Source organism: Gavialis gangeticus, unplaced genomic scaffold (genome assembly GCF_001723915.1).
Source record: "Gavialis gangeticus isolate Ggan-Ray unplaced genomic scaffold, GavGan_comp1, whole genome shotgun sequence".
Lineage (NCBI taxonomy): Eukaryota > Metazoa > Chordata > Crocodylia > Gavialidae > Gavialis > Gavialis gangeticus.
The window spans coordinates 11523229-11550469 of record NW_017729016.1 but is presented as its reverse complement, the minus strand read 5'-3'; the positions used below and the strand labels follow the sequence as shown (position 1 = coordinate 11550469).

Here is a 27241-nt window from a genome sequence, read left to right as displayed (position 1 = left end):
CACAAGCATGGTGTATCCTGCCATGTACCCCCAGCCCTCATTTTGTTTTTCTGGCATGCCAACACTGGCAAAAAGACGTTGCCTACCCCTGAATTAAGCAGACCATGGTTACGTTTGCTTCATTGAGTTAAAAGAAAAAAAACTAGTAATGACTAATACAGATCAAAATCAGGTAGCTGCACGTAACAGAATTTGTGCATCTTTAAAAATACTAGGAAGTGTATATATACAAAAATGTTAAGTTGCAAAGTGGAGCACTTGAAAGTTAGGCACATAATTTAAAGTTGCCTTGACAAATGACAATTCAGCTTTCTTGTGCATATGCACTAGGACATTAGTTAAAGATCAATTCTCAACTCATTGTCTTTACCAACTTTTGAATGTTGCCGCAGATTACAAATTTTGGGGGAAATTTCTAGGCATCAGTAGGCAAAACTAATTTTTAGTTTGTCAGATCTTCACTAAAAGAATGACATGGGGAACATACAGAGACTGATACTTGGTTAGCAGCCAATGATTTCAACAATCCAAAATTGTGCCAATGGAATTTGTTTGTATCTGGTGACAACAATATTCCTAAACTTAGCTCTGTTCATCCTCCCATACAGTTTAAAGTGTAAAAGACTTCTATGAGAGGAGAAGTGAGACCTGTGAGGACATACAAGAACTCCTGACATGGAATGGAAAACAGAGGAAAGAGCGAGGCCCTCAAAGGAGGTCCTTGGCATTGGAGATTAGAAGATGCACACCACCCCAGGATGGGGAGGGGAAAGTGCCCATGCCTGGGGAATCATTGCACAGAGTCCCTGAAATAAAGGGAGAAAACAGGATGGCAGGAGACACCTGTGGGTATAGACTAATATGAGGAGTTGGTGGTGTGTGCAAACTACTTAGCCTAAAGATACAACGTGAGGTCCTATAAATGATAACACACGTTCATATTCCTTCCTTTCTCCCCTCACAGGAAGCCTATGTAGTGATTTAGGACAAGATGAACGTGCAAGGTCCACATTTCTAATTGTACAGGCAGGTCTTAAATCTGACACGTGTAATGTATAGGTGGGGCTTTACTTGCCACTGTAAAGAGATTTATTTTTATACTCTTAATTTTTTTTCAGAATATCAGTTCTTTTTATACAGTGAACTGGACTACCAAATGTTTTGGTCTTACTTTCTATAACTTGCTTTTAGTAGCTAGCTCTCTGTCTCATGGCTGCCAGCTTCTTGCAACAAAGCCTTAAGGCTAACTGCAAAGGGTATCCTGAAATGCAGTGCACTGTGCTGCATGGAAAGGATGAAGGAAGCCAAGAGGTGCATGTAGGTCTGATCAAAGTTATTCCTTTGAAGGTTAAAACTAGCAAACGTCGACACCCTGAGGTACAGTTTGATTCTTGCTGCAGACCTTTGCACTGACACGTATACAATAACTAATCATGATAAATGTAATAAATGCAGCAACAGTACATTAGAAGGAAAGCGAGGGGGACTGCCTGACCCTGTCTGAGTACTGGCAGCTCCTAAATCCAAATTTAGAAGCTATATTATTCCCTTTTCATAATAATATGGTAGAGTACAAGCCTGCTAGACAGTTTTATCATCTGCAGACACATAGAGTTGTTCTACTTCCTTTGCAACTGATATAGATGCTGCTGTGAATTACAAAATTATTAAGAAGCCTATTTAACCTTTTAATGGTATTTGAGGGTGGGAACTCATTTGCAGTAGTATTTCAAGCTGCCTTGGTAAAGGCAAAGTGAGGCGATCAAGCAGTTTTTGCTTTTCCTTCCTGTTTCCCATGTTGCTCTGATTTCACTCCACCTAAAGTACAATCTCTTTGGATAGAGCAATAAGGACTTGTGGTAGAGGTGATGTCTTTAATTAGACCAGCTAGATTTTTGCAAAAAAAAAAAAAATTCTTTAATTGCAAGCTTTTGAGCAATTAAAGACTTTTTTTTGCAAAAAACTAGTTGGTCTAGTCAAAAAATATCACCTCTACCACGAGTCCCGATTGCTTTTTCCTCTAGACCAATATGACTACAACCTGGATCTCTTTGGATAGGTTTTCTTGATTTATAACAACTGAAGGCACCTAAATTCTATTTCTAATCTGTATGCTCTCACTCTTGTACTGCTAAAGAAACCATGAACAACTCCTATTCTGAAACCAGAGGACAAGGAAAGTTAATCTGAGGCTGCTGTATTGAGATTCTGTCGGCTAATCCATGTGCTATTCTTGTGTAAATCCTGTCAGACTTGCAAGCTGCAAAAAGCTCTAGCCAACAGCTATCCAGTTGATCTAGTAGTTACTATGTGCATCCGCAGTCCTAGATTAATTTGTAATCCTTTCTTAGATTGCCTAAAATGTGAACTAACTTTGAATGAGGTAAAAGGTTAAGTAGAATAAATATTAGAAGCTGTTATAATTACTGGGCGGTTTACAAAGGTATTGGCTCTTATCTAGGAATCTTTCAGGCAGCTTAGATGTGGCTTGGTGACTTTGAACACTTGGCATCTAACTGTATGTAACACAACTCTAAAACTATTATGTTCTAAATTTAGTGTTCGTCTTTACATTTTGAATGCTAATTATCTTTGTTTTTAATTCCATGGTATTTCAGCTTCATAGGGTTTTTCATATTTGTATTCAGAGTCCCTGGAATTTTAAACACTTATGTGAATTTTAGAACACACTTAAATACTTTTCAGTGTTGAATAGCTCAAGATGTTTATAATGCCAAGAGGCTTTAGAGATGGCAGTTTAGTACTCTTACAGTGGAAAGCTTTATTTGGGCTTTCCAAAGATTCACAGATAGAAAAATAATGTGACAGGATTTCATATAAAATTAATGACTGGCACTATACACAGGGAGATATTCTAGTTATTGTAATTAAAGTCTGTCCCAACTGCTTGCCTACAGATCACTTGCAAAATATCAACTTTTTAGCTTAAGACTAAACTAAACCTTGCATTCTTACATTCTTAGCACTGCTTCATGCTGAAGATGTATGATCCTGGTGTTACAATTGTTTAAATTGCATAGTTACAATTGGAAGTTGTAACTTGCATCACAACCTGTTTGTTCTCTCCATAAGATGGAATCCTCTAAGCTTTTCCATCATCTCTCGATACATCTCTGTCTATTGTGACTGCAGAAGGAAAAAAAAGGCACTACTTAGATAAATTTAAGTTTTAGAAATTGAATGAGAAGCCAAAAAGGCCTTTAGCAGTATAAAGTGTAAAGCAGAGTAATTATCTTGCAGTACCTTACAAAGCAAGTGGAACTCTTACGTCAGATGAATGACCAGCATGCAAAGGTCTATGAACAACTGGATGTTACAGCAAGAGAACTGGAAGATGCAAATCAAAAACTAGTTGCTGAGAGTAGATCCTCACAACAGAAGATACTAAGGTAATGTGGCTGTTTCTGTTTAGTGAGCTTTATTTGGTTTTTATAGTAAGGGAATGGCAGGAAAGTATGAGTACATTACTTTGTTTAGGTGGCTGGATTTGTCTACAATTGTCTAATATTTGAAGTAGTGGTTTTGTTTTGAAGATTACGTGGCAGTCAAGGATGTTTGAGAGAAATTGCAGCTTAGGGTGTAGTGGTTTATCATGCCTATGACTTAGCATTTCCTGGCTTTAACAGTTTGATCTATTTGTTAATTTGTAGCCTGACTGAGACTATTGAAAGTCTGCAAACCCACATTGATGACCTCCAGAAACAAGTGGAAGAGCTGAAGAAATCTGGACGAGGCCGTTTGAACCATGACAGAGCTGAGCAGCCAAGATCCATGCATAGCTTCTCATGTTTGAAGGAGCTGTATGACCTTCGCCAGTAAGAGACCATCACAGTGACATGTCACTTTACTATACCAGCAGGCATCTGAATCTTTCACTGACTTTGCTTGCAGCAGAGCAGAAAATTTAGTCTCACTTAAGACAAATGGGTTAGACACAGAAACAGGTTCTACAAGTCTGCTTTATCCAGCATTTAATTTTTTTTTTTTATATAGGGGTGGCCATCTGGCAGTACGTGCATCATAAATAATATCGACAGCTTCTGTGTGGCATGCAGCAAGTTGGGGAGGGGACAGGTAGTATCATGGCAGATGGGGCAGAGAGGAGAAAGCAGAGCAGGAGAGCACAGGACAAAGCAGCTGAGTCGGGGGAAGAGGATCAGAGTGGCACTCAAAGGGTTTGGGGCCAATTTGTGGCAAAAGGGTTGGTCCACACTGGTTTAAACTAATATTCTCTGTATAACTTAAGTGCTTTTTAGTTTGCTTGCTCCCTCTGCTACTTTTATGATTATTCCATGGAATATTCTATCAGATTTCTTTCCTTCTACTTCAGTCTGCAGATAGAATAGTTGTCTGCCTTGAACAAAGAGAGTGAAATTAATCTAACTATTCTGATTTCACCTTAATTTGGGTTGAAGGGAAAGATGATACAAAGCAGGCATGTAAGGTTTACAGCCAAAACCTTAAACTAGAGTATTTGTACCAATTTTGACATTCTATTCTTTTAGTATCACAACTTTTTAGAGGAACCTCTGGACAGGAGGTGCATTGTGTGGTTCAATACAAGAAATGTCCTGTAGTAACGTAACCCGTTAAAAACCTTTTGAGTTGTAGGTCTTCTTGGAAGTTCTGTGCCTACAGTCTGACACTCAAAATAAGCAGCTCACATTCTACGTGAATTAGGAAGATAAAGCACTGAAGTTTTGTTTGGGTAATAGGTTTTTAGGTTCATGGTTGAAAGTGTCTATTTCCTCCATCAGTTTATTGCACAGGATTAAAATTTATCCAGGGTAGTCTGTTTAAATTGGGTAGAAGTATAAAACCATGCAGCCCTAACTTCTAATGTCTCTCTTGTTTCTGCAGGTATTTTGTTTATGATCATGTTTTTGCAGAAAAAATTGCCTCCATGGATAGTCAGTTAAGTCCCATGGAAGAAGAAAATGAGAACTTGAAAAAGGCAATGACCGTATTGCAGGCTCAGCTTAACCTGGAAAAGGAAAAGAGAGTGACAATGGAAGAAGAGTATAGCCTTGTGATGAAGGAAAACTGTGACCTTGAACAGAAGCTGATTGATATAGATTTATATCGGGCTCGGGCAGAAGAGCTTGAAACGGAAGTTGCTGAAATGAAGCAGATACTTCAGTCTGAAAATGTACTGAATAGTGTAGAGAAACTGGTTCCAGAATCATTTTTTATCTCATTTAGAGAGCCTTTAGAAAGGGAACTCAGTCAGAGCCTTTTAGAGGGTATAACTCTGGCTGTCCCAGAGCTTGACAAGGTAGCCCTAAAAAGAAGCAACAGTGAAACCTTTCTAAGCAGTGCTGCCAGCGGAGACATTCTAAGGGGCCACGAAGAAACCTGTATCAGGAGAGCAGAAGCTGTGAAGCAGCGAGGTATCTCTGTGCTTAATGAAGTTGATGCTCAGTATAATGCTCTAAGGGTAAAGTATGAGGAACTTCTGAAGAAATGTCAAATGGATGAAGATTCCTTGAACCACAAGGCTGTACAGACATCAAAACAGTATTCAAAAGACACTAATTTGGAGAACTCCCAGTTTGATCTCTCAGTTAGTGATAGAGAGTCTGTAAATGTGGAACTGACAGGCTCCCCCACAAATGCTCTTCCTGAATATAAAGCTCTTTTCAAGGAGATTTTTAGCTGTATCAAGAAAACCAAGCAAGAAATAGATGAACACAGAGCTAAATATAAATCTCTGTCTTCTCAGCACTAACACTTTACATGTTATCAGTGCTTATGATCCAATGACCAGTTATCTGTATTCCAGAAGGGGCAGGGGGTTTTAAAAGGGCCTTCAAGGGTTTTATACATACCTTGATATGTGTCACGTGTAGTTCCTGGAATTGACTCAGTGTTCAAAGTTGACTTGTGAATATATATGATGTTAATCAGTTAGTCCATTGCATTTTGTGTGCATAATACCCCTGCCTAGCAAAGGATTTAGTGTTAATTGGTAGTCATTAGCAGTTTTAAAGCAGGAAATGTAGCTTAATTTTCTTACTAGGTTTGGCTTCTTCTGAGCAGTAATTGACAATCTAGTTCATGCTGCCTAATTTGCTACAGAAACCAGAGACCAAAGCAGCATTTACTGCATTGTTATACTTTTCTGTTGGAAACCTAGAGGTAAGCTTTCCCTGGGGGTTACAAGTGAGAGGTTCTGGACTGGACATAACCTTGTAGTTGTGTTTTGGGGTGTGCTTTTCTTGACAAAAAACATACTGTTGTGGACTGTTGCTGTTTGAGTCTTGATACTGAAGTTAGCAGTCAAGATGCGTTTTCCCAAAGGAGTGAGAAATCTGGCACAGCAGCCAATTCTTCTCCTTGTTTAGGTTGGTACCAAGCTTTCACATGCACTAAACTCACAGATTACCACAAGAATGTTTATATTTAAGGGATTACACGTAAAGGTGGTTGGTTTTGTTTTTTGTGGGTTTTTTTTGTTTTGTTTTGTTTTTTCTAGAGGGACAGTTTATTTTTTAGGGCACTTTTGTCTTAAGCTAAGATACTGTGAATCATGCACACTGCCTAGGACCTTACTGTTCCTTTACAATTGTACACTTACTAAATGCATTTTTGTGCGGTTTTTTTAAACTATTTGATCAGATGGAATGTTGCACTTTTGTTTAATCTTTGTGATAACTTTGGTTTATAGACCTCACTCTTCAACTTTCTAAGAGACAGGCTGGGTAAATTGTTAGACACTTGCCTGTTACCTCTGATATCACTTTAGCTTGAGCTTGTGTAAACCTGTATGTTAACAGCAGTAAAAAAAATACAACTTCTTTAGAAGATCTAAATATAATCACTAAGAACCAGGGCCAAGAAACAGTTATCTTCTTATACCTTTTTCCTCTTTCCACTTGATAAATTACTTCAAAATAAGCTTTTTCAGCTTCTGAAAATACAGAATGTGGATGAATGCTTCTAGAGCTGCATCAGGGAATTGGAAGAGGAAATGCAGAAAATGAGCTGAGGATTGGCAACTAGATAAATATTTTTATCAGCATGGGTTGAGTACTGTCAGCTGTTGGCATGCAGGTCAAATTTGAGATCATCTATCCACTTGCATTGCCTATGTAAACCAAACTATTGCAAGGTGTTGACACTAATTTTATAGCTTTAGTCATAAGTGCTGCTCCTATTAAAACTTCTGTCTGCCTTTATACCACAGGTTGGTGGGTTTTTGTTTGTTTTTAAATATATATGTGTGTCCATTGGTTATGGTATTTAAATTTCCACAACCCTAAAAACTTGTAAGTTTGTATTATAAACACCTATTTAAAAAAATGTGGAACTTATGACTTTTTCTAAAATGCAAATAAATCCATCTTGGTGAAGTTTATGGGGTTCATGCTTTTAGTTGTACCTAATGATGTAAAGCTGCCATTCTCAAATACAGATCAGGAGTTAACTGGCTGGAAGGTACTACTACTATCTTTAGAGTCACCTGTGCTCTCATCTGTAACTCAATTAAATTCTTGTGCATTTTCACTAAAATATATTGAGGGGCTTTTTGAGAGGAACCAAAGGGTATTAATTGCTCTTGCTCCTCATTGTAATATGCAGGTTACATAATTCCTGCAGGGGACATGAGGACGTATCCTTCTTCTTAGGCATACCTCTCCTCATGTGTTTGCCTTAAACAGAGGATGCTAAACTGGCTCCTTGCTTCCAAGTCACAGGCTGAAAACCTCTCCGTTCAGATCCCTTTTGAAATAAATGTTTGTGTCTGTACAACACTTCATACAAAAGGACTATGTCATCAGGCAAAAAATGGACTAGTAATAATCTAATATGCAAAACTCAGGAAAACCTTAGAATTAAAAGATCATGCATGATTTAACTGTGACAATGTTGACACCTGAAAGTAAGCTGAAAGCCCCACAGGACAGGGTTTACTTCAAATCAAACACGGGGTGCCTGCAGATGCGCTGTAATTACAGCACATAAGAGCAGACTATCGAGTCTGTTGGAGCATGATAGTTACCATGCTCCAGCCAGCCTCTCTGTCATTTCAGTGTCCACACCCTGCAAAATGGCAGCAGGGGCACCTGAACTAAAGCTTGAACAAGCTTTAGTTCAAGTGCTGGCTGGAGCACTGCCACCATTTTGCAGTGCAAGGACGCTAATACATGAGATGCTGTGGCACTTTAGAGGCAAGGAAATATGGTAATGGAAGTTTTGCTTTCCCCAGTAGGGAATTGTGCTACAGAAAATAACACTGCATTGGGCTCCCTAGCTGCTGCTACTTACCAGTATTTTCAAGGGAACTTTCCTTCATTCTGTCTTTAAAAAACATAAAGTGAATATCTGACTTGGGACCATGCTTGTATGTGAGAAAATATGATACTTTAACCATCCCGATTTATGGTGTCGTCAGTGAACTGATTCCAAAATGCTTTCCTAGCTTTTATGTTCTAGTAATTAATAATCCACTTCCCTCGTTCACCAACTAAATGAAGCTAATAAAATTACTTTATCCAACTTCACATACCAGCTGGTTGATGGATTTGCAAGAGTAGGACAGCACCTGTACAGCTTTCTCAAAGAAAAAGTTTTGTCCTGCAAGGACAGACCTATCCACTTGCAGCACAGTGGAAGTATAAAAGCAGATTGTGCTATTGCCTTTTAATTGCCATGAGGCTGAAGTGGGCAATATTCTTCATTTTGTTGTTTGTTGTGTATCATTTAAATCTTTGATCCGAGGATGCACGGATTGGGTGCAATAATATCAATCTGGTAATCTCAAAGTCTGACTAAGTTTTCAGGGTACACTTCCTATTAGCTGATGTTTTAAATAGTGCTACAGTTTCTACTACTTTAGAAGTCTTAATTCTGTCACAAAACCTGCACAATCTAGATCTATTCATGAATACTACCAAGACAAACGTTATGCACTGTTATAAGAATAATATCACAACACACCTGCTGGTTAGGGATACAAATTACACATAAACTGATATACACGATCAGAAACCGGTTCAGATCTGTAACGCAACAGAAGTTCAGTGCACATCAACCACTTCCATAACGCCTGAAACTGGTTTAAGATAAGTCTGGATGTAGTAGCAGACTTAACTGATTTAGGTTAAACCAGTTTACTGAACTTCTGTCCCAGATCCCCTCCAGATTCAAAGTTAACTCAGTCCTCCAGCATCCTAGGATTGCTTTGTACCTCTTCCACAATACCCCCCCACCACCCTTGTAGGGTGGCAGGCTAGCCTTGGCCTAAGCTGTCTGACCCAGCTGAGGAAGGAGGCATGCTCTACTGCCCCTTGGATTCTGGCCTGAGCCACTGCAGACATGTGGCTGCATTTCTGGAATCAAAAGTGAATGTCTGTTCACTTGCTTATCCCTTCAACCTACACAGCCTAGACTAACCTGCAAAGATTGAATCAATTCAGCCTCAGGCTTTCTTACTGTACTTAAATGCTCTGGAGAATGATCCCTAGGAGGCAGGCTTGCCATTTTATCTTTAGCAGTCATGTTCAGGTAATTTTTTCACTTTATAAGCCCCTCTACCACATCCAGTATATAGAAATAAAGCAACAAACTAAAGATCGCATAAGACTTACGCAACAATAATCAGTGCAAAGGCGGTTTTTTCTGTGTTGGAAATCAGCATCTCCTGCACTATTAATGAAAAAGGGGTTTAGTTCATTCACGAAAGGATTACTATGGTGTCTCGAAACCGGATGCTCTATGTTAACATGGTATAAATTATTTAATCAACCAGTGAAGTTAACCATATTTAGTTTAACTGCCCCAATCTTACTACTTCAGCCAAAATATTTCAGCCAAAAAATAACCTCCTTCATTCCTTTACAGACTTAAACAAGACTTTTTTTCCCTAGCATATGAGACAGTAAGTAGCAGGCAGCAGAAACAATACCTTGCCTTTAGCCCAACTAGACCAAAGAATAAAAGTCTTAATGTAGAGCTACGCTCCTCAGCTATCAAGATTAGCTGGTTCCTATGTCTCCCCCACCTACTTGTTAAACTTAGCTTAACAAGGTTTTTGATTATGGAAGAACTCCTGACTTTGCTTAACAGAGCCTCCATCCAGTTGAAGAATGCCAGAAATTGCCATAATGAGTATTAGGCCAGATGCTACATATTGCTTGAAATCCCTATTCATCTATGCCCCTCCCCCACAAATCCCCACCCCATTCTCTACACACCTTCCCAGTTAGACCAAGGAAGGTTAAGTGTCACACCTACGGAACTGGGTTAGGCAGATTACTTCTATTCATGGACAAACGTGGCTAGATTAAGATGCCATGGTTCACCTTCAAGATTAAATTTTATTTTGTTGAAAAAAATTACACAAAATATAGATTTTACATTATCTCCGAGTGTGGTAATTACCATGGGATGCCTTTCCAATGGTGCAGAAGGTGACTTACCTTGCCAGATCTGCATACAGTAATACAAAAGAGAAGACTGGAATAATCCACATCTGTTTCATATGACTACTCGCACAACTCATTTCACATAAACAATTGATGAAACTTTCTGCTACGTAGAATGTAGTACAACGTTTAAAGACAGCTTCGCCCCCAACTGCTGCACAAACCCACTCATATAAATACTTCAATAAACATTAGTATTTAAGTAGGCCTGAGGGGTGCTGTGACACTCAAAGACTAAAGCATGAGCTTTTAGGCATTTAATAAAAATCAGATGTTTGTAAACCAGATTTACAATTTATTGGCATTAGTTACAAAATAAGATATTAGACCATGATTTCCCATCACGTCTGTCAGTATATACTTTTATTATAATGAAACAGAATGAGAAGCAAAATACATTAGGAATCCCAAATTAATCAAACCGCAAATAGGGTCCCTTGTTTTCTTCCTACTTGCTCTCTGCAGTTAGGCGACCATGCAAACAGGTGTGTGAATAATGTGACATCAATAATTGTCTTTCTGCAATGCCCACATGGCTAGATCCTGCCCCATGCTCCCTCAAGCAAAGGCATTTCACTGTCTTTACCACCCATTGCAGTTTTCCTCCTCCATCCTGGAGACACCTTGGAGTACAAAGCATATCACCAACGTCAAGACTGCACCGTCCCTTTAAGGTACCACATTCCACCATAGCTTACACAGCAATCCTAAGGAAGAAGGGAAAAGAGGTTACAGATACTAAAAAGGTGATTTGTCCAGGTATTACTACTAACCCCCCCATTCCTTATCTATGAAGTCCAACAGCCCCTTAAACCTCTGTTGCTCAAGTAGCTAAGAAGGGGATATGATCCTACCTCACTAGGGCTTCTTCCATGGGTAGAAGTTGCAAGATGGAGCCTCTCCATCTAACTGAGGCTTCTGGAGCTGCTCTTGTTACTAATCACATTTACTGTGGTAGGACCCAGGGACCATGCAAGGCTGGGATTCTTCCTGGTGCTAGGTACCACTGCACCCCTCTCACCAGGTGTGACGAGTTAATTTTGGAGGGGGAGCAGAAGTAGGAGGGACAGGTATGGAGCAAAGTTGGCACAAGGAAGTGGTGAGGGGAGGGAGAGCTTGTAACAAACATCCAAATGCTGCAGGCAGTAGTGCAAGATCAAGCAATTTATTAGAATAAACTGCAAAAACACTGGATTATGCATTGATACTATAAACTGAGCATCTGGTAAACAGCCTGGGGAAGCTGAAATATTTCAACATCAATGAGTATTTTTTCTATATAGCAAACACTAATTCCAGTGAATTTCTGACAAAACAGCATTCCCCTCCCTTCTCTCACTCCCAGTCTCTAGTAGACGATTTAACAAGGACTAACACATGCCCATACAAGTGCTGTTATGTGGCTTCAGAGAAAAGGAGCTCTGATTTTATTACTAAGCATCACGCCACAGCAGTCAAATGCACTGCAAATATTCAACCTTCAAAAGAAGGAAGCAAGCTAGGAAGAAACAGCAGTTTATATCTGTAGATCAAGATTGCAGACCAAAACTCCCTTCAGCCTGTCCCTCTAGTCTTAACAAGGGAGTGGGGGGAGGCGAGGAAAGGGAAGAGAAATAAGGATTTGCAGTCAGGGCTTCATGCAGGCTGCAGTTTGACTGGAATGCAACCATCCGACTGGCAAAGGAAGCCTCAGGAGTGGCACGTGGTAATGGATTAACTGCACGCTGAACATAAGGACTATTTCTTACACTGCCTGGACCCATGTATATTCATGGAGAAATTAAACACGACTCACACACCCCAGTCCTGCACCAAAAAGAGGTGGTTCTTAGCACATTGACATCCCCCACAGGTAAAGTCCTTGTTAAGTAGCAACACTGTGAGAACCTACATCTTATCCAAGAGCTCTTGGTTGGTCAGGTTGTAGGCACCTCTGTCCTCTTGAGAAAAACTGCCTGTACCAGCATGATGTATTAAATTACAGGCAAAAATGCTCCAGACTCAACAAGACCAGATTCTTGTCTTGGAGAACATGGACACATTATCATCAAATCTGTCCTCTTAGCAAAGCAGAGGTTCTTCAGTTTTTCAAATGCACAACTGATCCGTATACCAGTCCCTATTCAGTGGGACACTTAAATATGTTGCTGAACAGTGAACATATTTTGCTGAACAGTGCCCGCAGGGAGCCAAATCTCAGCTGTATTCAAGTGTTATGGTAGATTTCTGTCAGGCAACACCAGCCAACATGCTAAGGTGTGTTAATCGCGGGCTGGATAGCCCTTGGGGCATTCCCTGGGTCATGTACCACCTTAGAAAATAAGAGGTATGTATTTCAAAAGGCAAGGAACAGAAAGAGGGTTAAACTGAGAGACATTCTTGCGTAAGATACATCTCGTAAGACTGGTTTTCTGCTAAGATTATCGCTGCCTCTGCACCTTGTCAACTCTAGTACAGGATGAAGGCAAGTGCTTCCAGCTTGCGCTTCCCAAGCGCTTGTAAAATGGGAATCACTGGTTAAACTTGCCAAACATTGAGCTGAAAAGGTCTTTCGCAATGCTTGTGTAGTTTAGCCTACAGCTGCTTAATAACAATGTTGAAGTCCTATTTACTCCACTTTGTGCTGTCAGCCTGAGCTAGGAACAAGAGTGACTTCTTGCTGTAAGCACACAAAGAAGCTGGATTTAAAAAAAGTCAGTGGCTTTTGGGGAAAGTGGAGCCATAAAGCTCTCTCCATTGTAGCAAGACCACTGCTGTTTGTAACAGCGCTTCAGCCCAAGTCCAGGCATTACAAGCAATCATAAAAATCATATAATAAAATAGGAGCTTTGTACTTGGTGTTAAGCATGACAGTTACCTTTAACACTCTATCCACCTCCTGCTTGTTTAGATTTTGACTCAGCTGATTCTGGATGACGTTCCTGCGCACTCGGTAATTTTTGGAAAAAATTTCAAGCAGCACCTGCCGATGCTTAGAAAGAAAATTTAATAATGAAAAAAAATAGTCATATTCTATAGTCTATACAGCCTGAAACAAGAAAGCCACTATCAGCACAGAGCAAGCCTTTAGGTGATGTTAGCTTGCAACCACTGCCATTGAACTGTGGTAAAGGAATCCTTCCTAGCAAAGCCATCTCCTAGTAATCCCATCAGGTGCTAGAGCTACAGCTAATTTAGTTACCTAACGTGAATCCTGCATAGTCCCCTGAACAAATATTCACTAATTTTCTGTAGCTGTACAATGCACTGAGACAGGAAGAGTTGTATCAATGGAACTAGGGTCAGATCAGCTCAGAACAACAGAAGTCTGGCTGCTTAGCCTCTACCTACTTACCTGAGCAAGCCTTCTTTAACATCCATCTAGGCGTGATGCCCTTCCCTGTGAAAACTGTTTTCTACCAAAAACTGCTCTCTATCAAACATTGTAGAAGTTACATTATGCTCCACTCACTGTGATAACAATTATCAAGTCAGTAGGTGCCAACAGGTATCAGCTATTTCCTATTCTGATTAGAAGGAAAATCTAATCTTTCAGGTACCACCAAGGAATAAACACTGTCAGTGCTGACCTGGTAACAGCATGGAACGGCATTCAGTAGGTTCTAAGGTCAGGTTTAAAACAAATGATTTAGGGAATCTGTACTACTCAGCATCAAAGCTATCTGCACTCCCATCAAATTAGCAAACAACATATGTTCCTGCTTCTACCCACTCCATCATGGCCCTGCAGAGCTATTACCACTACTGCAGCTCAAGCACTTCCTTGCAGCTGGCAGAAGCCTTATATTGGAAACTGCAGACTCCAAAGAGGGGCTGGGGGCCAAAAGCGGGGGAGAGGAAGCAGTAACACCAACCTTCCAGCCACTAGCAATCTGCCTTGCTAGATGCATGACCACGTTTGCTTACCTGATCGTAAACGTCCCCGGCTTCCCAAAGTGCATAAACCTTTAGCTCATCTGGCGAAGCAGCAGTCTGTGGGGGAAACTGAGAACAGGAGGCACCGTCAGGGCTGTTGGTTGAACAGTTGTTAAAACAGGCCATTAAAATAAATCAGCACTCAGGGCTGGAGGAGCCCTTCAACAACCTTATATAGGCCTGCTGAGCCATATCTGGTCTCACCCTGGCACAGGAGTGAATTTTATCCCAGGGCCCACACACAGAGGCACTCACAGCCTGTTTCAGTGTTAAAATGGGAATTTGGGGCGCACAGATCTTGTGCAGGTTACGTGCATGGGATGAGGGGTGAATCACCCTTGGTGTGCATCTGCAAAGGTGCAATCCCACAGCAAGACCTTTAGAGCAGCTCCTGACAAGATGCGCAGCGCTCTCAGGAGCAGCACCTGGCAGAAGTGTTAAATTTCCAGGTGAAAAGCTGCCCAGAGCTGTTCCCTGCAATGGCTCCAAGCAGACTTCCCTGTCTTTCTGGAGGCTGATGGGTTCCCCCTGGCAGGTTTTATTTCAATGCCCCTCCTGGACCCTCATTTCAGACCTGGAAAACAAGGTACTTTTCACTCCAAGCACCTCAGTAAGGAAACAGAGCTTGTTTCTTCCGAACTGTGGTATCTTGGTGCCCTTACATATCCCAAAGGACATAGCAGCCTCCATCTCACTGCTCATCCTTGACACAAACACTGCACAGAAGAAAAACCCTCCGTTTACCTCAGCCTTTGCTCTAAAGGAAAATGTTAACAAACAGCTGGAATATTCCCTGGCTCCTGACAGGCCTCCTCCTGCGTGTCGTTCACAATTCGTTCCTTACTAACTGCTCAAACCACACAATTTTCCAAATCGGTCATTGGGAGCTAATGGGTCAGTTCAGATCTCTGTCCGTCCGGCTGGGGGAGAGGGTCGCTTGTTCCACTCCAGACCGTAACACACTGAGCTGCGGATGGCTAGCACAAAACTCACCTTTCCTCCCTTCTCCCTCCCAACTTGACTGAAAGGGCTATGTACTGCTCTGTGAGAGACCCATGTCTTGATTTTCCCCACTTAGTCAGGATCTTGCTGTAGAAAAGGCAGAGGTTTTTTTGGTAGGAGCTGTCTGGTGAGATTAGCTATTCAATAGTCTATAATAGCCCAAATGTTGACCTATCACGTAATTTGAACAAGGTTTTGCATCTGCTAAGATCCAGGACTCAGGCTGTTTTACAATGCAACTTGAAGAATGCCTGACACTTTCCGCAGTCTGTTGCAGGGAACAGTAGCTGATAAAGGCTGGATTTTCTGCTCTGCTTATTCCACAGATAAACGCAGACATGTCAGGAAAGGTGAACTGCAGCGAAGATCTGGACCAGGCAGAACATGCAGCAACGAGCATTTCTGCAAGCACCGTGTTACATGGTTCCCCACTGAGAAACACTAGGAGATGCGATGAATTTTTCGTAACCAAACAGTATTAACAAGCCCGCACTTATCTGGCCATGATGGAAGGAAACTTGTTCTACACCCGTGTCGTTTTACTGAATTTTAGCAGCCAGTCTGCTCCCAACGAGGCACTTATTTGGGAATAAATAAAATGATTTTCCCCCAGTCCCTCTGCTCAAGACACTGCAGCCGAAATCATCTTGCAAGGCCTCCCCCTCCACACTGTTCTCACCCTGCCCTACTGCCAGTTCCCAGCACCCTGATCTGCTGCCTGCAAATTCTTCCTTCCAGCACTGATCCCACCAGCATCACAACACAGGGTCTCAGCACACGCTACAATAACCTAAAAACAGCCACTTCCAGGGGGTCAGGCTGTGCATGTAAACAAGGAAAGCAGGAATGCACGGGACAACTTTCCTCCCTAGGGGCCCTTCTAGCTGCGCTGTCTGCTCAGCGTTCCTCAGCAACAGCGGAGCCTGTCACCTCATTAACATTTACATTATTTAAATAAAAATCAAAACTGATTTATGAAATTCTAAAAAAAAAACAAAAAAAAACACACAACAAAAAAAAAACCCACCAAAAAACAAACACCACCCACAAACCCAACCTCGAGTTCCCCCATAGCAGTGGCCTCACCTCATTATCACACCCTGTTGCAGACTGAATAGTGGAATAGCTACAGAAGAAGGCTCCAGGTAGAAGAGCAGGCAGGGATACAACCAGGATTCAGAAGTCAGTGGCAGAGGACAGAGCACTTCAGAGCTGTTATTCAATCCTCAAGCTGTGCATCCACCTCCCCCACCAATCCTTAGCCCATGTATGGGCCTCACTTGTATGCCCTGCTCTGTTTCCTGATCACCTTCTTGGTCTGTCTTCTCTTGCATTTTCTGCCTGCCTGCTTCTCCAAGCAGCTCACTCTTCCCCTTTGACTCTCTCCCCACTGGCAGCTGACTCTAAGTTCTCTCTCTAGTTGTGAGCTGAGAAGTGCTGCTAGCTCTCCTGCAGGCTGGTTTTCCCATCAGGCTCGCTCTGTAACCAGCACAATGGAAAGCTCTCTTCCCTATACCGAGTTGTCTCCCTACAGCCCGGGTTCTGAAACACAGAAGCACATTTCCTCATCTTTATAGCAGCTGTAAAAACAGGAAGCAGGACACAGACTGCCTGCAAGGAAAGGAAATGTACTAGCCAGCAGCCAGAGAAATACAACACAGAAACAGTGTGGGACTCCACTGATGTACTTCCCAAGCACCAGATGTATCCTGCAACCCACCAAGAGAAGGGATGCCATTGTTCCTCCCTGAAAGCCTGGAGAATCCCATCCGAGGCACCCAGGACACTCAAGGATTTGAACTGCCTTGAGTTTTAGGGCAATGGCAAGCAGGAACCACCATGGTTCAGTTCAGCACACTGGAAGCTGTGGCCCTGAGAAAGACACCACAGGGGGAAGACTGGTGCTGTCAGAAGGCAGGACAACCCCCTGCTTCACTATAAAGGGCTTGGGCAGCTCTTGAGTCTACTCAACAGGACTTCAGACCAGCTCCAAATCTCAGCTAATTAGCACTGGGGTCTTCCCCAAAGTGTACAGTGTAAACAGGATACTCACAGGCACCAAAATCTGCTTGCAGCCAGTGTCCAATACCATGTCTTGTAACATTTTATCTGAAATGCCACTAAACATGTGTCCCGGGGGCAGACTGGCCAAGTGCAGATAAAATAACCGTTTCAGCTCACTCAGAGTGAGGACAAACTGTTTCTTAAAAGTTGTCAACACAAATGCTTTCAGTTCTTGTGCGACTCCATCCATGCACCCTCCAGGCAAGTGGCCATTTAAGGAGTCCGTGGAGCTCTCCTCAGAGTGGATGCCATTGACTATTCCATTGTTCATGCTCGCATAGGCAGAGGTGTCCATGGGCTCCTCATCGCTCACAGGCTCCTCTTTAATGCGGATGTTGGAAATATCCATTTTGGGCGAAGCATCACTTGTCTTGCTCTCTGCCTTTTGCTTCTCCAGATCTTTCTCCAGCTGCCCATAGTTCTGTTTGACTTTCGCTTTAGCCATGTTGACACGCTGTTCCCCGGAAACCACCAATGGGTGAGCTGTGCAGAAACAAGAGACCCCACAGCATGTTAGAAAGTCTTGGTGTCACCTGCACGTTAATTCTGCAGAACACTTAGCAGACTTTGGTAGGCTCAGGCCAGGGACCATGGTCTACGCAATAGAGGCATGGCCAAAATAGAATGAAGAGTGAGCAACACCAGAAGACAGCAAACGGGATCATATGAATGGGAGTTTTCAGAGACAATATTCAAGGGCACAAGAGCAGGCTATCCTGACAAGCTGGATGTTCAAATCAACAAGGCCCAATGAGATTCATCTTGGAGTACTCAAGGAATTGACTGAGGCAATTAGAGCCACTAGCTATTATCTTTGGGAACTCATGGAAGTCAGATGAGGTCTTGGATAACTGAAAACTGGCAAATCAAGGGGGGCAACGAGAACCCAGAGAATTACAAACCAATCATTATTAACATCAGGACATATTCTAGAGCATATCATGAAGGAATCTATTTTAAGCACCTGGAGGATAACAAGGTGCTAAGGAGAAGCCAACATGGACTTGTCAAGAGCATATTATGCTTAAATAGGGGGGCCAGGGAGAAAGGAAAGAAAGCAGTGGATGTAATATACTTCAGCTTTAACAAGACATTCAACGTTATTACCCATGACATTCTCATAGGGTTCTGAGGGTCCGGTATTGTTCAATATCTCCATTAATGACTTGGAGGACAGACCTGAGTGTACACTTAGTAAATCTACAGTTGACACCATCTGAGTAGAACAGGAGATGCTTTAGAGGATAGGACTAAGTGGTAATTAAAAACAAATATCCAAAATACAAATTGGATGACACAACAAGATGAATGTAAAACGCTGCACTTAGAAAAAAATCAAATGCACGTATACAAATTGAGGCACGATTGGCTAAACAGCAGTACTGTAGAAAAGGACCTAGAGTTACTGTGGACTGCAGGCTGAACAGGCTAACAGTGCTCTTTTATTGAGTGGGGGAGCTAATAGCATACCAGGGTGGATAACAGAACTTAAGCAAGTCATGGGAAGTGGTTCTTCTGTTCCAGTCAGCCCTGGGGAGGCCTTACCTGGTGTATTGTGTCTAGTTTTGGGCACTGCACTTCAAGACAGACATGGACAATCTAGAAAGAGTTCAAGACAGCAACAAAAATTACTAGAGGCCTAGAAATCCTAACTTGCAAGGAAAGATTACAAGAACTGGGCTATTTAGTTTGCAGAAGACTGGACAGGGAATTTGATAAGTCTTCAAATGCAAAAAGGCTGTTATGAAGAGAATGGTGATCATCTGGTCCACATCCACAGGGAGCAGAACAAGAAGTAATGGTCTTAAATTACAACGCGAGAAATTTAGGAAGAACTTTCTAATTCTGAGGGTGGTCAAGCACTGAATCAAGCTATGGTGGTGGTGGACCTCCATCACTGGAAATTGAACACCATGCTAGGCAAACGCTTGGCTAGAATGGTTTAGACAGGGATGATCATGCCTTGAGCAGGGAGTTGAACTACATGACCTCATGAGGTCCATAACAACTAGCAGCAAGATGCTTGAAGCTGGATCTTTAAGTCTGAAGTCAAGAGCTGCAAGGAAACAGGTGTACCCAAGTTCTAAAGTGTTTAGCGTAAATCAGGAATTGTGTGTACATATACCCAAAGCTTTCCTGGGATCCCAAAGCTACTCAGTTCCTTGTAAGATGATTTGTTTATTAATAAACCCTGGACACCTGTTGTAACCAAAGAGGCCAAGCTGGCTGAGCTCTAGCTTCCAGTTCTGGTGGGGAGCACTTGCAGGGGTGCTCAGTGTGAGCATGCATTGCTGTAAGTAGTTTCATAAGTAGGACAAGTCCCTGGGGAGGTGGGGAGTGTTGGCCTGGCAGCAAACTGCAGAAATGCTCCCTGATTGGTTCCCTATGACATTATGTTTAATTTTATTTGATGACTGTTAGTCCCTGCATCAACTACTATAGTTCTGTAAAAACTGTGTGGCCGGTATAGCTGGCTCTGCCTGAGAAGTGAAGCTCAGAGAGCAAGAGCGAGAAGGAAAGTAGTCCAGGGAAGTCAGAGTGGAGTCTAAGGAAGGATGGAGGGAACTTCAGCAGCATAATAAGGACTGTTTGTTTGAAGCAGAGCCATCTGCTATGCTACTTGGGATGTCAGCACTCTGGCTCCTCTTGGCCCCTCCCTTGAAGAAAAGACCCCCCTTCGCAGGTGCTCTCTGAGCGCAGGGTGTTACAGATTACCAGGGAAGCCAGGGACAGAAAGAAGAGCCAGATTTCAAAGTCAGAGGCTTGCCCCAAAGCCACACCAGAGCTAGTTTCAAGGGGCCCTACAGAACAGGAAGACCAAACAAGGTTTATTTTTTGGGGAGTCCCAAGGCTGAGCTTCCCTTTGAAAGCGACACTGATTCATGACACCCGTAGAATCTGCTGTAAAGAGAAAAAGCCAGCCACAGAATAGCTACAGTTCCCTGTGGAGATGTATGGTTACCAAGAGGAGGATGGAGAGGGACATGATTTGAGTGACTGCTATTCAAGGTTCAGGCGAGTCTACAAGACATCACCAATTCGCACTCAAGTCATTGTATGAAAGAGGCTGAGAAACCCTCCCTCCAGTAATTACTGCTTGTATAGAGAGAAAGTCCCCTCCCTCACTAATCCTGCCACCTGGCACCAGCATCACCTCAGTTCTCAGCACGTGGGGATGCCAGAGAGGAGCCGCAGGTATTGGCACTAAGGGAGTACCGTGTTCCATGGTAATCTGCATGTGCCACCCCAGCTCACACTATGATCCTCTCTGCTGTTAGACCTGCTAATCCCCTCCAGATACACCAACCATAATCCTTCCAAGGAGATCAGACAACAGCTATTGAATGGATTTGTATTTTCGCCTGTCAGTTCTGCTTACAAACTCTATGGTGCCTAAGTCTGGCAGCCAGCCAGATACCGAGGTGAACCTCCCTAGAATCTCAACTTTTCTTAATAATTTAGGATTACAGAACAGCTACTTTAAATTCTCACTGGCAGCCACGGAGCACAGTCATGCTGAAAAAAAGAAGGCCTCAAGCTCATTTGAGCACCTGTTAAACAAGTTACTTGCCAGCAACTGGATTATCAGCTCTGCCAAGGCAGAATTCAGTGCAAAAGAATTGGGAGGAGGGAAGGTTAGAGACACATATGCTTCTGTTTGAGTTGTGGCTGTCCAGGGAATGAATCAACTCCCAGTACATCAGCTTGTAAACTGAGGGGATGTTACACAGTATTCCCCAGTGACTCTTACCACTATGTGCTGGCTCTGGTGCCTGTTCACAAAAAGCTCCTTACTCAAGGTCAGTGCTGCTTCGAATGAAGAACATGTTTGCAGTCAGCTATGGAAACCGTACAGTAACCAAGGATTCCTCCATACTGGCAAATTCTCAGTACTACTGTCACTTAGCACTGCCCTTGTGGTTTTACCATGACTTTACTATAGCACAGGATCTGCCCCAAACAATGCAAAGGAAAATGGCAGACACCAGCAGACCTCCCCTAGCTCCCTCAACAGCTGAGAACAATTCACGGATGTACCGCACTGGACACACAAATGGGAGACCATGTTTTATAAGGATATCAGCAGCCGTTCATTTACCTGATTGTGCCTCATGTTTCTTTGGTGCCATATGTTCTTTTAGAAGATTATAGACCTTTTCCAATCTGGAGTGGGCAGGAAAGAGAAAAAAAAAAAAAAGATTCTTAGTCATTATTATACCTGCATGCATTTTGAGGCTTCTGCCTTTCAAAGACACTCCATTCCTGAAAAGCTGATTTTCAGAAGCCAAAGAATTTAGAGGACTTCAGAGGCTTAGTGAAGCTGGGAGCCACAAAACTATAAATCATACCACAGGTTGGCTTCTTTAAGAGGAAAACCAAATCAAACCATCTGTAGGCATCTACATGGCCAACGGATAGTTTCTTCATTGTATATTTTTAGTTTATTCCCCAAAAGAAAGCAAGTCATTTACTTGGCCTGAATGCCCATCCACAGCATGTGCTGCCTCTGAACCACATCTGGGTGTTTTTTAACAAAGTCTTCGTCATAAGGAAGCAAGAATTCCCAGCCTTTGTTTATTCTTGCAACTGACATGTGCTCCAAAAAGTCTTTCACGTCTTCTGGGCAAAGCTGAAAGAAAGAAAAAAGTATAACTGATCACAGAAGCCACATGAACAACATGCTTGCAGTTACAGACCACTTGGATGCAGATTCACAAGGTAGGCAAAGCTGCACTGGACTGGACTAAGGCTTAGCTGGGAGACTTCCAAACAACATGTTGGCAATTCAGTAAGAAATAATCTTCCCTTGGTGTTGGTACCAAACCAACACCTCCTGGCAGGATGGCAAAAGAACCGTATCTCAATGGAGACTTAAAGTCAAGTGGTGGGTTGCCATCTGCAACAGTTAAATATCCCATGGAGCTTTTTTGCAAAAGCTAATTCCACAGAGGACAATTCCATGCTACCACCCTAAGCCTCCTTGGATGTGGAGACTCCCTAAGCTTAAAGCTGTTAGGTGCTGTTAAAAGCCCAGAGGTGGCTTGTGTCAGCCACAGGTCATGAGGCTGGGTATAACACACCAATCGCAACAGCTTGCAAAGCATAACATGATCTTACATGTTGAAAGATTATTCAAATGATTTCTACTCCGCCATATTATTTCTTTTTAAAACATTTGCAGTTCTTTTCCCACTCCCTTCTTCCCACTTACTTGCCTGATGCTTAAATGCCTGAGCAAATAATTCAGGAGTCAGGTACCTGAGTTGCTCCTAAGTAATTAACTGCCATCCTCCTCTTAGGACACTCAAAGTTTTGATTCTGTTCTGTCTTCCATTTGCTCTGGCTAATCCAGCAACTCACATCCATCCCCAAGCAGAAATGCCCTAGGTTAGCACTAAGTTAGTAATGAGATGTGTACGGTAATGTCCTCAGTCAGCAGTAATACAGCTTCCCTGCACTGTGAGAATTGCTCAACAAATGGCTTGCATCTAGGTCAGCTGGCCATGAAGGGGGCTGTTGACAACACCCCATCCATTTATCACAAACCTCCAGGTTAGAAAAAACTGTCACTCACTTTGGTAACTGTAGCTACTTCCTTTCGCACAACCCAACGATCCTGTGTAAACTTCCACATCTGGAGGCAAGCAAAGGGGAAGAGACACATTTTAGCAAGTTGAATTACTGAAGAATGAGTTCATGCTGTTGGTGACCAGGAGGATGGAAGCAGAGGCTGCAATTCTCAGTAGGGCCCATGGTTAACTGAGGTAAGGTAGACCTGACTCTAGCCTACTCTATTCTTGTTGACAATGTTGAACAAAAACCAGCTATTCTGGGGGATCCAAGATTTGCCTTGGTTAAGCCATGGCCAGAGCTGTACTTATAGCCTGGTTAACAAGGAAAGAGAGAGAGAGGGTCTGGAAAGACAGCTATGACTTTTAGGCATCAACTGGCTTAGGACTCAAGACATTCTGCTCCAAACCCTGGCTTCCTCTTAAGGAAGTCTCCATCAGCCATCACTACTAGTTACATTTACACCCTCTGCTACTGTAGGACTCCCACCTTCTCCCACAGGCCTCTCTGCAAAACCCAGCATAGTAGAATCTACACACTGTAGACAGCAGTGGGTTGCGTATACCCTCCACCAGTACATGACACCACAACTGCTTAAAATCCACTTTTAGGGCCACTGTCTCCCACCTCAGCTTTCACAGGCACAGGTCCCTTTATTTTCACTATGTTGTGAAGGGCTGAGAGGGAACTGAAAGCCACTTAAGCTCTGTGCCCCACTCCTGCTCTCTGCTTTACCAAGGCTTAGGGTGGAAATGATAATAAGCACCTGGGCAGGCTCTGTTTGTCCTTTCTTACAATTATATGCAGGCTCCAAACAGACAAGGCTTCAACCCATAACACTACAGCATCACTTAATTTCCCAAATTCCACAGAAGACGAATCACTGGGTTACACCTGAATCCAGATCTCTCAAACAGAAGCATGCTGGGCTGCAATCTAGCTATGTCAAAGTCAGTTGTAACTGTTGTCTGTGCTAATCACATAGGAGCTCTAACAGATCCTAAACCAACAGCTGCCAACTGCCCAACACAATTTAAGAGCTATGTAGTCCATGGAGAGTACAAACTAGGAGAGGATCAGACCTTACAAGCAAACAATATGGTCACAAACATGCTAGTATCTCTCCAGTTCTTGACAATTTGTACTTAGTCCTTATGATCAATATAAGGAGCATTCACTACCTAGGGATTAATTCGCCTTACAGTTTTCATAAGGACTAAACACAAATTACCAAAAAAAGTCTGTTCCATTCTGCAGTTTAATCTCTGTGCAAGTCTGGCAGCCTTTTCACGTTGCATGTGAAGTCACTGTTTGACAAAAAGATGCTGGATTAACAGTTTAAGAGAACAAAGCCGTTCTGATTGACAAGCAACAATCTACATACCAAGCAACTCTCTTAAATCATTCACGGAGAATCCTTTAGAGTAATTCAGAGCTCTCTCTTCTTTGGAACACACATCCGGTCAGAAGAGAGCAGCACAGTTTAGCAAGGATGTGGCCAGTGACATAAATGTTATCTGGAGTTCATTTGAGCAATAACACCACATACACTAGCACTTTTTGTACTTACAACAAAGTCTCTCCCTCTACAAAGCACTTCTGCAGGGACTCCGCTATGTGGGCTGGAGGTGTCTTTTGGATAGAGGACATCGCTGTGAATTAGAGAAGAAACTGTTAGCTATTGTGCATTGCAACTAATTATTAATGATGAGGGTTTTTAAGACAGCAGACGTGCCTTCTGTTGCCCATTTATGATCTTTCATTCAGTGTGATTTGCTGTCTGCACCTAAGTTCCAATGAACTTAAAGCTGTGTTCACATCAAGGGAATTCTCCCTGGAGGACGTTCATTGATGCAGTTAAATTAATGCAACATGGGCAAAGCTTAATTTGGCAAGACAGGAGCTATACAGGTGTAAACCCTGCTTTATGCTATTCAGCCCATCCACCTTGGGGCCAGCCAGGCCAGGGATTGCAGCAATAACCATGTTGGGCTGCACAACTAATTGAATTATGTCCATCATCACCAGGGATCTCAGTCTTTGCTGTCTATAAATTCCCATGATCACTGCTGACTGAAGTGTCATTTTGTGTAGCACACAACCCGCTCCCACCCCACCTGGTTTAAGACCAGAACAACCCCACCTGGTTTAAGACTCTGTGGCTGTATTCACACAAGCAGTGGTGTGCGTTTGCAGCAGCACAAATAGCGTCACAAATCTGTGCCGCTACTGTGAGCTGCACTGCACGCCCCCTGCTCGTGTGGTTTGCAGTGGGACACACTGTCCCACTGCTCCATGTGCTGCAAGGGAGATGGCTGGGGCACAGAGTGCCTCAGCATGGAGCTAGCTGGCAGGCCCCAGCCAGCCAGGAAGCGGCACATGGAGATGGGTTGCCTGCTCCTTTATCTCTGCATGCTGTGAAGCCCCCCACATGGAGGCACCCTGCACTCCAGCCAGCCTCTCCCTCACTGGCTGGGGTGCAGCATGCCTCAAGATGAGGGAGCAAGCAGCCCTGCTCCTGGCTCTGTGTGCCTCAGTGCAAGGGCTCTGCTGTGGAGCCCCCATGCCAAGGCACATGAAGCCCCTGTCTTGAGGCACCCTGCACCCCAGCTAGCTGCTCCCCCGTTGCCTGGGATGCAGTGTGCCTTGAGATGGGGAAGCAGGCAGTTCCCAGGGCTGCCTGCTCCCCTGTCTCAAGGCACACTGAGCCTCAGCCAGCTGGGGAGCAACTGGCTGGGGCACAGGGTGCCTCAGCACAGGGGCTTCACAACCCATGGAGATTGGGGAGCAGGCAGTCCTAGGCTGCCTGCTCCCCTGTCTCCACGTTTGTCCTGGTACATGGCACTTTTTGCATGCTTTGTGCTGCTTTTTTTTTTTCCCCAGAGGTTTTTTTTGTTTGTTTTTTCCTATCTTGCCCCAGCACTGCAAATAAGCAGCGCCAGACATTGTTTAACATGTAACACATGCAGTTTGTGGCACTGCAAAGAGTTTTGTGGCACCACAAACTGCATGTGCCTGCATGTCTGGATCCGGTCTATTAGGTTTATCTTGCATTGCAAAACTCTGGTCTGTTGCAAGAGGAAGAGCTATAACATCAATGATGTGACTCTCCCTTCAGCACTCATGAATGCATTCAGTCTTCTCCCTGGGATTGAGACATCCCAGGCCTCACAGATCTAGCAACACAAAACTGGCTACAACACCCCTGTGCCATCATTCTGGGAGCTCGTGTACAACATTGGCCTGCTTATGGTATCCCTTTGGGAAACGTTTAGGGGAGAGTGTGCTTGGGTGGCTACAGACACTATCCAGGCAGCAACTGTTACCCTTGATAATATTGGACAAAACATGTTCCAGAGGTTCACTGCTACTAGTGAAGCTGTATAATTTGACTAGTGCTGAGTAGGCATGGCTGACTCAAGAAGATAGACACAACATGCTCCCAGTATGCAATAGTCCACTGGACAAAAGTGATACTGCTTGCTCAGCCCTGCACTCTTAAAGGGGAGGGTGTTAGACATGGACAGTATACCTAGCACCTCACTCTATATTCTGCAAATGGGAAAATCCCTCCAGAGGGCAGCTTCCAGCACCCACCAGCAATAAACATAGAGAAGACTGATAAAGGACAAATTTCATTGGAGGTTTCTTTTAGGGTTGTGCAAAGCTTTGGTAGTTGATTTGACTCTGAGGAGATTCAGCCCGATTCAGGGACTGAATCTCTGAATCCATATTGAATCAGGAGACCCGTTACAAACTCTGAATCAATCTGAAGCATCCAAATCGATTCGGAAAAGCTTCAGAAAGGATGCGGTTAGTTTGGAGATTCAACCATATATTAAACAGGCAGCTGACACAGCTGCCTCCAGCTGGTAAGTCTACTGGGGTTGGGGGAGGTAAGGGACATGGGGAGGGAGGGATTGGGGCTGGGACTGGGACAAGTTGCCCAGCCAGGGTGGTGGGGCAACTTACTTAGGGAGGAGCATGTGGGGGTGTGGAATAGAGGTGTGGCAGCACTGGGAGTGGGGGCTGCTTGCCCAGCTGGGGTGGGGGGGCAGGATGCAGGTTTTCCACCTACTTGGTGTGAATGATCTAATTACTGTCCTATTGAGTAAAAATGTGCGCATCATCAGTTTGAAACTATAGTCAAGGTAAATTAGATGTGCTTTTTCTGCAAACTATCAAAAGAGCTTAATATTTAGGAGCACTTTAAGTCACAATAGAGCTTACCACAGCGTGTA

At 43.2% G+C, this 27241-nt stretch overlaps 2 protein-coding genes across 2 annotated transcripts in view; one reads left to right on the top strand and one right to left on the bottom strand.

Annotated features, from left to right (window-relative positions):
* The window catches only part of CDR2 (cerebellar degeneration related protein 2), a 15561-nt gene extending 8188 nt beyond the window's left edge, over positions 1 to 7373 (top strand). Inside the window, exons 3-5 of the mRNA XM_019512856.1 lie at positions 3262 to 3410; positions 3672 to 3836; positions 4882 to 7373. Of these exons, the coding sequence (XP_019368401.1) occupies positions 3262 to 3410; positions 3672 to 3836; positions 4882 to 5749 (1182 nt within the window). The 3' untranslated portion in view covers positions 5750 to 7373. The remainder of the gene's footprint in view (positions 1 to 3261; positions 3411 to 3671; positions 3837 to 4881) is intronic.
* A 2950-nt stretch (positions 7374 to 10323) lies between these two features.
* POLR3E (RNA polymerase III subunit E) overlaps positions 10324 to 27241 on the bottom strand; it is a 41733-nt gene continuing 24815 nt past the window's right edge. Inside the window, exons 14-21 of the mRNA XM_019512854.1 lie at positions 24571 to 24652; positions 23005 to 23064; positions 21902 to 22059; positions 21529 to 21593; positions 17419 to 17912; positions 14355 to 14432; positions 13306 to 13419; positions 10324 to 11155 (exon numbers count right to left, since the gene is read on the bottom strand). Of these exons, the coding sequence (XP_019368399.1) occupies positions 11099 to 11155; positions 13306 to 13419; positions 14355 to 14432; positions 17419 to 17912; positions 21529 to 21593; positions 21902 to 22059; positions 23005 to 23064; positions 24571 to 24652 (1108 nt within the window). The 3' untranslated portion in view covers positions 10324 to 11098. The remainder of the gene's footprint in view (positions 11156 to 13305; positions 13420 to 14354; positions 14433 to 17418; positions 17913 to 21528; positions 21594 to 21901; positions 22060 to 23004; positions 23065 to 24570; positions 24653 to 27241) is intronic.